The sequence below is a fragment of the Pollicipes pollicipes genome, unplaced genomic scaffold, assembly GCF_011947565.3.
Source record: "Pollicipes pollicipes isolate AB1234 unplaced genomic scaffold, Ppol_2.1 Scaffold_3447;HRSCAF=4054_pilon_pilon_pilon, whole genome shotgun sequence".
In the NCBI taxonomy this organism is placed as follows: Eukaryota; Metazoa; Arthropoda; class Thecostraca; order Pollicipedomorpha; family Pollicipedidae; genus Pollicipes; species Pollicipes pollicipes.
In genome coordinates this window covers 1397348-1410017 of record NW_023596297.1, presented here as the reverse complement: position 1 = coordinate 1410017, position 12670 = coordinate 1397348, and the positions used below count along the sequence as shown (strand labels likewise).

The following is a 12670-nucleotide window of genomic DNA, read 5'->3' as shown; positions in this document are numbered from 1 at the left end:
GCAGGGCACATAATCTGCCCAAAATATTTCTTACACGATATTCCAAAGACTTTACCCCTCGGTCTTTGAACACCGCAGGGCTGACCGTGATGGTAAAAATGTAGGTCCGGAGGAGCCTTGCGAGCTCCGCCCCGTGGCCGTGTCGTCCAAAAGTACACAAGGCAAAGTAAACATCTGTATAACACGCATGACGATGTTGAGCGGTTGCCACACGAGCGCATTTGTATTACACCGCTGCTTGCAAAGCAGTGTTATCTATCAAACGGTGTTAACGTTGCTATCAATCGGCGTTGGCCTATCAAATGGTACCCATCATATCAAACCAGCCATCAGCACAGCATCCGCAACAAGAGGGGTAAAATCAAGCCTAGCAATTGTCGTTCTAAAAAACAAACAACTTAACACTACTGCTGCTCAGTTTCATTCTCTGAGCACATACGGAGACAGTTTTAAGGTGACCTGACATCAGTGTTCGGTGGACTCCGCTCACTGTGCATACCGGGGCCGACTTCGCCCGGTTGAACGACGAACCACTAATGAGTATTTAGCCGCTAGATGTCACTGCACAAACCACCGCCGCTGCCGCCAGCAGCAAGAGGCTCAGGGCGGAGACGGAGGCTCCGTTACAGTTGTGTTCCTCACAGAAGCAGTCATATCCGGAGCCGATCTGGGAGTAGACGCGGATCTCCCAGCCGCACCCAAGGCCATCGCCCTTGGCCATCTCGGCGCACTCCCGGATGACGTGAGGCTTTCCGCCTTCTGCAACCGGGCGGCGTCTGTCAGTCAGATCCGGAGACAGGCATGACATTCACCATGGCTGGGGCCGCTTGGACATGAGCCCCAGCATCTTCAGACAGACTGGGCTATGTCTGGGTTTTTACACCGCGTAAAGTCACAACGGAACGGACAGGAGCTCAGAAAATTGGCTCAGCAGACCAGAGCATTGAACTGCGTAGTTGCGCCTGCGCGTAAAAGCGTAAGGCTCCGCAGTTGCATCGTTGGGCAATAACATTGGCCTGTATGCTTCCCTGGGTAGACCGTCAGACTGGGCTTGCGCATTCAGACCTCGCATGGTCCGGATAACTGTCCGAGACAAAGGAAAAATATTGCCCCTGAAATTGTTCTCCCGATCGTCTGCAGGTTTCAGCTTTAGATAAGCATTTTCACCTGGTAAATCCGTTCACCAGCCCTGTCGAAAGTCAGCTCTATGCATCGCCTTACCAAGCGCGTATTTTAATTAAATCAGTGAAATATTACTACAACGAAAGATTCTCTTTTAGAGAGAGCTGACAGCTGACAACGAAGCCTCAACAGTAGTGCGTATACAGCTCGCATCGTTCTCGGCAGCCGATGCCTTCCGCGCGGCAGTTTGCCCAGATGCGAATGGAAGCGCATAATTGGCTAACGTGTGTCTCTCGTGTGGTGGACATCGTTGGCAGCTGCCATCACTTTGTCCTGGAGGGCTTTCTGTCATAGCATTGTCATTGTCATGTCATCATCATCATCATCATCATCATCACATCATCAGGTCATGTCATTCGATGGACGGCAGCTGACTGGATGGGCTGTTGCATGGAGGACATATCGGGTCGCGGTTGTCGCGAGGGAGAGCGTTTAGCTTTAAGCGCCTGTTGTAGAAATGAGCGTGCCATTTGTTCAATACTGAACACAAGCATGCACGGCAAGCTATGGAATGTGTACTACGTATGGGCCTAGTTGACGCAGCTTCATGGTTGAAGCATACTTGTGGATACTCAAAGTTTAATGCTCGCAAGTTTATGTCACGTGTAACGCGGGACACTGCACTACTGGTTGAGGCCACCGGCAAGATGGATTAAAACGTAAATCACCGGGAGCTCCAAGTTTCATTACATGTCACGTTCTAAATATCCCAGCACTATTTGCCGGATAGGTTGAGGCAAAATTAACCAAACTGACGTATCATTAAAAGTACGCCAGGGGTGATCATGCACATTATTGAACAAGTGAAGTTGAGGACACACTAGTGTTTAAATGTCAGAACGTCACTAAAAACATTTAAGTGCCTACCTAAGCCTAATGAACATCCTCTCGGCGGGATGACGTCTGAGAACTAAGAATATGCTCATTTTGTACTGTTACATCTAACTGCTATGTTCCTTGTCAGTTATTGTGTATAAAAACATCACAAGTCGCTCCCAAACTTAGGACGAGGTACGAAGGGAATCACACCATTCAAAGGCACGCTATCAGGAGACAGAAGCTCTTACACCGATGGTAATCGACCTCCAATACACCTTGAAGGCCGCGTACTGTCTGCACATGAGCTCCCAACTCCTCATGCCGACAAACCGGAGCTTAAGGCGACCTTTGCTGTCACAGCACGTCGAGAACGAGCCGAGATCGCCGCGTAAACGACCATGGCGGCCCTTCTTATCTCGGCTTGTCGCAGTTGTTATCATGCTTAGCGCATATTGATAACGTCATTTCCGAATATTCATCCATCCTGAGCCAGCGACGGTATGGCGACGGCTGCGCGTTGCCGTGCGGTGGAGCCTGGCAACAGCAGCCTCGCAATACGAATGCAAAGATGAGCTGACGTACAGCCGAAACAATCCGACTTAGCCGCAGCCGTATAGCAGTCTGGGTCCTCGTGATTGCAACGCATTTCGCTGCATACTTTGGCGCCGAGCTTTACTTGTTTCCTGCGCAGACACGTGCAAAGACGATGTAATCCTCCCGGTGCGAAAAAACGCCTGTTCACAGCAATGTGACATGTAGATAATGCTCTGTTTCATATTCCGTATTTGTTATCATTTTATAATGTTCATTGCTTTATGTCACCCGTGTTGCGTTTGACCTTGACGATATACCAGGCTAGGATTCAAGGTCGACGTACCTTGAATCGTCGGGTGCGCCACAGCCTGTGTGAGGATATTAATAAACCCAACGTCAGCACGGAGAAGCATATTTTTGCGAGATGTTTTATCTTCTATCGATTATTTAAGAACAATAGCATCTCATGGTGCTTAATCTGAGCCTCTGCGCAATCCGGTTACGTGTCTGTTACTCGCTACATCGCGCGCACCATTCCTACAGCACAGTTCAACCTACACTAAGACTCAAAGCCCACGTTGCATGATCCGATAATGGGCGCTCATCGTACGCATGGTATGCGGAGGCCCAACCGGGCGGAGCGGGGTTCGCCGCAGGTGCGGCGCAGGGTTCGCAGCACCTGCGGCGCAGGGTTCGCCGCAGGTGCGGCGCGAGCGGCGCTCCACCCACCTGTGAAGGTGATCTTCCTGCAGATGTGGCGGCGCGGGCACTCCACCGCGAACCGCGCCAGGCTCGTCGCGTTGGTTGGATCGTGGCAGTCGGTCTCCTCTCTGGACGAGCAGTGCATACAGCTCAGCGCTGACACTGTGGACAGCGCGAGGGCGTTCAGTGCCACCGACAGACGTCTAGCAGGGACTGGTGTGGAGCGAGGCATGGGCATCCCAAAACGTCAGGAAAGCTTCTGTGGTCCGCGGCTGGAGAATCAAACATCTTCCGGTGCCAAACTGCGCACAGGTTTTACCGGTCTCTGAAAGGCCTGGAACGCTGCCATCAACGGGAAGGTCGGCTTGCAAAAAAAAAAACTGCACAGAAATTCCAAGAAGCCGGAACAACAGAAAACCAGGTTTTAAGCCGAGAGCCTTGACACACAACTCGCCGTATTTCGGCGCTGTTTGCACCTAGCCTGCTGTGCACGGTTAGCGATCGAGTTTCACTGCGAACCCTGCTTGCAACCGGAGGCGGGTTAGCCTTCATCCGGTCTGGCCTTGTAGCAAGAGGCCAGGACATGTCCAGGGTGTCCACTCTCATGTCGGAGGGGGGGGGGGGGGGGGGGGGGGGGGGGGGGGCACAACGGCCAAGAGCCGCTCGTTTATAAGTCCGGGGATCAGGATTGGGTTTCATTCTCCATCCTACTGATCCCTTAGGTTGAACAGCTTTCGTTATTCCAAAGGCAGACGTTAGAGCAAGGTGGATTGGTAGAACAGAAATATGATTTTGTGACAGTGATGTTTTCCATTGCCACTTGTTTGGTTGCTGACCATCGCGAAGGCACCAATGTCAACCACACTCGACTGCGTGCGTGCTTCATGGACGTATGGATGCGTCATTACTTTTAATGAGTCCAGTTAACGCTAGCGACTACAAACTGAAACGAAAACAGCTGTCTAACCGCTAGGCCGGGTGCTTCCGTTTCTAAAATGTCAAGCTGTTCCAGCGCCTGGCAAGAAGCTGGTCAGGAAGAAGTTTCTTGCATGGACACTAGGCCATCGGTGTCTCCGTGTTCCACCCACGCGCCGCCGAGTGTCCGTGCCAACAGACCGGTACAGGCACGGACGCAGCTAACGGCAGCGGTGACTGGGGTCGGCTCGGCTGGGGTCAGATTCGGTCCGACATTCTGGGCGCCTGTAATGCGATGCGGCGCGGCACGAGCATGGTGCCACGAGCACGTCTTCGCCATCAGCTGCGGTCATACGGGCATAGAACAGCTCCGATTTAGGTCAACCTTGTTTAAGCATTTCCAGAGGCTACAACCCGATGCTTCGCTCCTTTATTCCTGGTGGGTAAACGTAGACCAGAGGGTATAAAATCAGGCATCATATAGAGCTGTTACTTACTACCGCGGGTACGACAGAGAGATTTCTCGGCGCTTGAAAAAAACAGGTTTTACTAGGGCGGTCGTTCGGGGCTTGCTGATATCTGCACTGGGGCGTAACCCAACGTCACCGTACCTGGCACCGAACCAGGTACGGCGACGGGCCGTGGGTGCAGCGCGCGGCCGCTTCCTCTATCTCCAAAGAATGGCATTAACCATGTGAGGTTATATGAAAGAAACGGTGCACAAACCACGATCCCCCATCACCTGAGAGGGGCGCCGCCGTCGCTGCATCGAGCATCACGTGGTCGTGATTAATCGCCAATGAGCTCAACTGCACGCGCGCCCCCGGCTGTTTTAGTGCTTCCTGAATGTCGATAATCCTGCTAAGCCTGGCTTTGCATCCGTATCGAGTTATCAACCCAACGCTCATTATGCCGTCGCAGTGGCGGCCAGCATCTGTGCCTGCCTTCTCACCACGAGCCGACATGTGCCATCCACTGGCACGTGGACTCACGGCAACACCCTCTCCCCCTGCTGGCAGATTCGAGAGGCCAACAAAGTCACGAAAGCTCCATACAGCGAAATTGACACAAATGCATTTTTCCTTTTCAAGCCTGGTTTTCGGGTAGCTGGCCAGAGATGCAGAGCTTTATCGTGCCTGTTGGGATGCCAGCGGGGTTTGAGCTTACGGTGCTCTCGCGCGTTCGGGTTTGAGCTTACGGTGCTCTCGAGAGCGCTCTTACGGTGCTCTCGTGCTCTCGCGCGTTTGGCAAAGAACGTATTTTCTAAAATGTGAGGAATGCAGCCGCATCCCAATGGCCAGTGAGGTTCCGTCCACAGCTGGCGCGGTGATCAGAGCTCGGTGTCGCTCAAAACTCAAGGCTGGACTCGCCCTTGTGCTCTCCGTGGCCCTGGCGAGACAGGGCTTGTCCAGCACGATGCTTCGGCGCCTGAGCCTAGAGCGACAGCCTAAGCCGCGTAAAACGAGCTCGAGCGTGAGCAAAGCGAAGATGAGCTCGAGCGTCTGCGATTCGCCCTTCGCCTTGCTCGTGTCATGCAAGATGGGGAACGGGAGTCTCTGCTCCCGACCGGCCCCCCATTACGGCAGGCACGAAACTGTGCCCAGAGCAGACGGGTGCACGATGCTGCTGGTTTGTGTCCCGATCAGGCGGGTACTGAGCTGCCGGGCCGGTAACCCGATCAGGCGGGTACAGGGCTCCCAGTCGGGGCCCCGATCGGGCGGGTACAGGGCTCCATGCCGGGGCCCCCCTAGGGCGGGTACGAACAACCGGCCGTTATCTCAGCAGGACAAAATGGAGGGTCCAGCTCGTTATCGAGCTGCGGAATGCTGCGTGATGCAATACTATTGATGAGATCACAACTTACGCGTGAGTCTCGTGTCTGTTGGAGTGCTAAGCTTCTAAGAAGTGGATTTCTTTGGCAGCAAAGAAATAACTCGATCACTTATCGAGTGGGCCTGCGATAATTGAAGTGACTGTGGTGATCCATGGTTGTAAGAAGATAAAATGACGCCGCAGAAAATCACAGCAATAGACGGTTGGACGAGAGTCCCAGCTCAGCGTCCCGATTTTTCTAACGGACCGTATAGGTCAGCTCATTCCACCGGAGGTATCATTTCTACGCTTGCAAATACTGTATGTATGTAAGAGATACATACTACAGAAGTAACGAAAAATAAGCCAATGAATGGTTTACAAAGCCCTCAAGCCGGATTTACGGACATTTTCGGTGAGGGCAACGGCAAAAGGGTTTTGACCCAACACCGTCAATATAACCGTTCTTTAGTATTATAAAATCGTTCAATCGGTGCCTCTTGGTATATTTAAGGTCATTAACGCGACGTAGCAAACACTATCAACTCATAATACCGCAAAACCAGGAGGCGAAGATCTTTCTTTCTTACACCTAACTTAACTGGCTATAATTACCGAATTATAGCCAGTTAAAAACTTATATACCAATACTAGTGAATCGGCCGCTGGCGCTATTATGGTGCTACGCACCGTCACAGTGTTCCGCGAAAAACACGTTTTTAGACACATGACAGCCGGCAGAATGAGCTCTTGGAACGTCAGGTTTTCTGTGGTTCTCAGACATCACAAGGTGCCTGCCAAAGCGACCCCGTTGGGTGCTCTGTACCACGCAGTCGCATCACGGTCCATGAAGTGCCCTGATCTCAGCCTGTTCAGAGTCTCGGCAGGCCCGTCGGATTTTTGTGACACTTTTTCGGGATGCAGGTGTGAACGCACCTACTAGCCCTGGGGCACATCCCCCCCCCCTCCTCTTTACCAAAAATATGGGGAATGTTAATATGCACTTGACTACTTGTTGATAGTTAAATATCTTAGGTACACAAGTGAAAATGAAAACACTGAGAACATGCCACGTCGCTTTACGACACGCAAGAAATTGTGCGAAACTCAGTTTGCACCGAAGATGTTTGGGTTTCCACTCCCCTCATCCTATTGCTAAATCCTGCGTCCGCGAGTAGAGTGATGCAAAGACAGCCCAAATCAATACGAGGTTTCACAACTTCACGAGACCTCCTGATTTCGCAGACAGGGCTGTGATCCATCCGGTGAGAGCACTCCTGCGCCCAGAGGACACCGATACTCGGTTGGAACGCCCTTTCTCTTGCAACACGGGCCTTTGGGGTTCCAGTACCTCCAGTCCCGACTCGGTGTGAAAGACGATCCGTCTACGATGTTTGCCGTCTGTGTTTGAGGTGTGGGTGTTTGCGACGTGTGCGCTTGCAACGCGCGTGTTTGCGACGCGCATGTTTGTGTCGAGGTGGCGCGCCTCCTGGCCACAGTACTGCCCCCGTGAGCCTGCCGCCGGATTCGGCTCACCGCCAATGCACGCCCTACCCCATCGGCGGGGGAGGGGGTAGGCTGGAGGAAAACTGCAGGTCAGGTGCCAGGTCCCGACCCGGCGGAGGACACAGCCTCGACACGTTGGCCACCCGCCAGAAAACAGGAGGGTTTGGTCTTCAGGTCGGTATTTTAGAGGCTGACTAACGGTAGCTGTCTTTGCCAAGGTAATCGTCCATTGTGCATGCCCGGGACGGTAACAGGGTCTTGGAGTTGACGGGCGTACTACTGTTGTTTGTTGATGGTGCAGAAAAGATGACATCAAATCCCGTGGCGAATGCGCTGTCCTAGACATCATTGGTGACACCGGGAGAGTTTGTCACAGGGTATGGTGGATTATATCGATCAATGGAGCCAAACTAGAAGCCTGTGCCGTGATGATAACATATTTATTGGCAACGGCATCCTCTATACCCTGCTAAATCCAGCCGGTGTCCTTTCGACGTCATGATGCGGTCCGGTGAGAAGGTGGCGCAATTTTCAGACCGAAGTAATAATGCTTGTACCTGGCGTTTCACCTGCATTGCCAGAAAATGTGTTCATTATTGATATCCGCGTGTTGTGTTTCAAAATATCAAAACTGTTTCCTTTGTGACTGAAATTTGCATTTGGCATTTCTCAAACCGTATCCTTACGGCATCTAAATAAACACGGACCTGCATTTTGCATAAATACACACGGACTTTCATAATGGTGTGGGGTAGGATGATAAACATTGCATCCCACACTACAACAACTCGCCCCGCCACCAACTTAAGCTATGTGGGGTGAAACGGATGCTGCCATGGTCCGAAGCTGCGGTGGGGGACGGGTAGGTACACAGCAGGCAGGCGCGCAGCAGGTGAGAGCACCTGCGCCGGACGTGCATACAGCAGAGTTTGGACGCCGCTGAAGACGCTGAGCTCCATGAGGTGCGTTTCTGTCGGGCAGCAGCCGGGCACGTCAGACATTCTATTGCTGAAGCTGGTAAGGACGTTACCGATGTCTGAGGTCAGCAACGCGCAACACGATCGGGGCTCGTCTGCAAATATGCTCGTTTCCAAAGAATTTTTTAAAGATGTAATCCGAAACTTTTGAGTCGATGGTGAGATCAGAGTTTGAGTTTCCGAGATCGGAGTTAACGCTAAAGAAGCATGTTTGTTCTGTTAGCTCTTAGCCCTTCCATTTGATTGTGCAATTCCAGGTCAACGGCAGAATTTAACCGCGGAAGTTGAACGTGCCGCAATGCTCGGCACGGTCCGCCCTGCCCTCTAACTCCACCTCACCTTTAACACGGTCGCTGCCAACGGCCAAAGGCCATACCTGTGAAGGCCAAACAGCGAGCGCCTAAAGCGCCTGGAATTCTCTCCGCCACGCGAGGAGGAGGTGGATAAGAAGCCAGGCGCTGTAACCAGCTGAGCTACCAGGACGGACAATGCGGAGAATACGGATAATTTTGTGTGCACATCTGCATCAACACGCATACAAAACAACACTACCTAACCACACTGTCTTCTAAATGAGCGCTTCAGATGCATCCTTGACCTACTGAAGTTAGTTTCGACGCATACGGAGGTAAATTTAGGAAATAACTGACACCCACATCCACGGTGTCCACAACCACTATATCCCGCTGAGCTATTCCGGTGAGGCCCATGCAAGGACATGTAAGAGGCGCGGTGGCCTTATCCCAGTCGGTCGCCGCTGGCCATGTTCGGCCCTCCCAGTCGGGGCGTATCGGCTCTGCTCGGGAGCCCTGTCGTGACGGTCACACGCCGTGCCGCGCCGTGCTATGGAACGTGACACTGCGACCAGTCCCTTTAATCGGCCTTGAGAAAGGCTCAGCGTACAGTGAAATACGGGAACAGCGTGGGCCGCCGAGGGATCGGTGGATGGAGTGATGAGGTGGTCGCTGAAGACCCCTCACCGAACCAATGAAAAGCGAGGTTTAAGCATGTACTTCTATTTGGTCTAGGTGGCCAAGCTTGCTTGCCCACCTTGTGCGCACATAGGTGACACATGAAATTCCTACGCGAAGTGGTTGTCGAAACTTAACATCAGAGCAGCTGTTGTAACGGAAAACATGCTGACACAGTGAGATTAGCACAGATAAACTCTAAAAAGCCTTACACGTGAATTTCACGTGCAGATATGACAATTTCGTTCGTCTGATGACGCTCGTTGAAACGAGCGTTCAGTGCGGTTAAGAGATGACCTTCTGGTCAACGCCTGTTCTGTGGCTGGCATCGCCAGCACCGCGTGGCTTTGCATGGGACCCTGTAGTCACGCCTATCAGTCACGCCATGTGTGTCGGGTTGGTCGCGTCTTTACAAGGTCTGAGTTCGGCCTCGGGGTCTAATCCGAATAGTCAGATTGGACTTGGCCTTCGGTTGGGTAGGATTCACGTCGTGTTATGCAGGCACACTGGGGTAAGAGACGAGGGGCTTAGGCTTTGTTTTATAGCTATTTGATATGTGATAATTTGCATAAGCATCCATGACATCTCGTTAACTGAAAACAGACAGGAGAAGCTCACAAAACGTGTTCATTTTTATATCCAAACCATATTGTATGGCGGAAGCATCGTTCTTTGACGTTTTTTTTGTGCTTCGGGGCGGTTCATGAATTATCTCGCGTTTTTTTGGTCATTTTTTAAAGCTCACCGCCTGGTTATGGGTTACGCACTGGTTATGCTAAGCGAATTCCCCCCGGACTGTGCCTTTATCCCGTAACTAGCCGTGCTGAACATAACGTCCCGGTTATGTTATATGATAAACGGTCATGTCTGTTTGACCCCTCAGTTAGACTAGAGGTATAAAGACACAAAAGGCCAATTGCGTCCGACTTTAAGGTTTTTAAAGATTTCAAGCAAGTGACATGAGTTGCGGCCGCACCTGTGTGTAGCGCTACGCTGTCCATCCTCACCCCCACATTTTACACTTCGGTCACACCCCATCAAAACTTTTCTCCTCCCATGCATAGATGGGCTTACCCTCAGTCTCTTAAGGATTTGTTAAAAGGATTCATCACGTCACAATGTTCTTAGTAGCCAGTGTGCCATTGACACACCTCATTTGACACGATTCGGCAGTCAACGAAACATCCAGCATGATCTGGAAACAGCTTGGCCATTACTTTTCCAAACATTTGACCACCAACAATAGCACCGTAGATTTAATAGCAGTGTCGACATTAGGCAGCAATCCTATTTTGCAAACTACCAAGCGCTTCTCACGTGGTTCATAGACTAAGCAATCTGCCGACACGCAATCATGCGACACACCGCACAATCACGGCGAACGGCGAGAACTGAGCACTTCTCGGCCCGGGTCAGAAAGTCGGGCCAGTGATACTATTGACTGCGTACATGAACACATACACACGCACGCACACACACACCCACAGACAGACAGACAGACACACACACACACACACACACACGTATATATATATATATATATATATATATATATATATATATATGACAAGAAATGCACACAAACTCTACGTTGTTCCGGTTACCTGAGGTGCACACGGCCAGCAGTATAATTCCCGACTTCCACATGATGTTGACGCAGCTGGGCGTCACGCGGCACTCGTCCTTGGTCGACCTGGAGGAGTGCGTCCGGCTCCGTCCGCCTCTGCAGCACCAGTGCCGCCCGGCGCCCTCCACCCCCCCCCCCCCCCCCCCTATTCATCTGCCCCGCCCGGCTTATGACCACGCGGCACGTGGAATCCGGCGTTTGAAAGCTGCTTAGATGCTGCGTGGTCGCCGTGGCCCTGGACCGCTCCGCTGAATGTGCAGGAGCTTGAGAATGATGATGCTGTTTTTGATGTTTTAAGTTGGATCCGCACAACGCTATTTTGATATAATCATATTCATATTCATTCCTCCATCCATGTTCATATCCTGTCATTGGCACCACGAACATGCAATATGAAGCATGCTCGCGTTAAGATAACTTTTGGAGCAGCCTTCATAAATCGCATATAGAAATATGCGCCTTTTGTATTTTGTATGTGTTTAGTTGAATGCAAGCTCCTCCACCTACCTAAGTTATATCGCGATGTATATATATATATATATATATATATATATATATATATATATATCGATATATATATATATACATATATATATATATGTATATATATATATCGATATATATATATATATATATATCAATATATATATATATATCAATATATATATATATATATATATATATATATATATATATATATATATATATATATATATATATATATATATATATATATGTACATATATTAGTTGAATGCAAGTTAGTTATCTTAAAAAAAGTTATCTTAACATATATATATATATATATATATATATATATATATATATATATATATATATATATGCATATGTATCTACACGAATCAGCAAATGCGGTTTTTGAGGGTCCGAATGCACTCCTCCAGAACGTTACCATGATCGGAAACATCATTCAGGAGTCACCACTCCAGCGTTGCAAAGCAGCACGACAGAACTTGTTGCCTGCGGCACATATTATCTGAATAGGCAACCATGGTGAACTAAAACGAAATAAGACGCACCATTTAATGACGCGCCTGCTTTCCTTACACCACAGTGTGTGTAGTTTTACAATTCAAGGAGGTGTAAATATCTCACGGTAACATTACAGCTGTTTCAGTGCTCAGTTAACCACTTGGATTACAAAGTATCACGCCAGAAAATCGTTTATCTTCCACATTCCTTGAAAAAACAATATTCCTTCCCGATTGTGACATATATTTTCTTGCAGTCCCCATGTGCTATTACAATATGGCATTAATTTTACACTGCATTCAAAGAGTTGGAGTAGTTGATCCATCGCAACACGAGACATCAGAAAAAATGCGTGGTATTGTACTCTCACCACTACGTGGTGCGTGTTTCAAGATCTAGATCAGTTTTTGCAGCGAAATGCCAGGACACTCCTTTGAACCACATTTTCGTTTAGAAAATTCGGATTGAACTGTGTGTTATTTGGTCATTGTGATCCTGCTGATATTTTGGAATCTAGGGACCGATTTTGACCCTATAGAGTTCAAAACGACCAATGGATGTTGGTTTCCTGTAAGTGGGCATACTGATTGAAAATTGTGGAGGTTGTACACAGAGGAGCAGTACAATTAGATG

General features: G+C 49.9%; 1 protein-coding gene across 1 annotated transcript; it reads right to left on the bottom strand.

The window, feature by feature from the left end:
- Nucleotides 1-300: 300 nt before the first annotated feature.
- LOC119092723 (uncharacterized) lies at nt 301-11130 on the bottom strand. Its single transcript, XM_037215700.1, has 3 exons — nt 11023-11130; nt 3265-3399; nt 301-759 (listed from the first exon to the last, which is right to left on the bottom strand). The coding sequence occupies exons 1-3, from the start codon at nt 11063-11065 to the stop codon at nt 545-547; spliced, it is 393 nt and encodes a 130-aa protein (XP_037071595.1). The 5' UTR covers nt 11066-11130; the 3' UTR covers nt 301-544.
- Nucleotides 11131-12670: the final 1540 nt, after the last annotated feature.

Bases quoted from the DNA above. Each gene is read 5' to 3' on its own strand.
- LOC119092723 (XM_037215700.1), bottom strand. From the start codon at position 11,065: ATGTGGAAGTCGGGAATTATACTGCTGGCCGTGTGCACCTCAG. The intron at 3,400-11,022 runs GTAACCGGAACA...CGCTGTCCACAG, and splicing joins GCTGGCCGTGTGCACCTCAG to TGTCAGCGCTGAGCTGTATG. The intron at 760-3,264 runs GTGGGTGGAGCG...GCCCGGTTGCAG, and splicing joins CAGGAAGATCACCTTCACAG to AAGGCGGAAAGCCTCACGTC.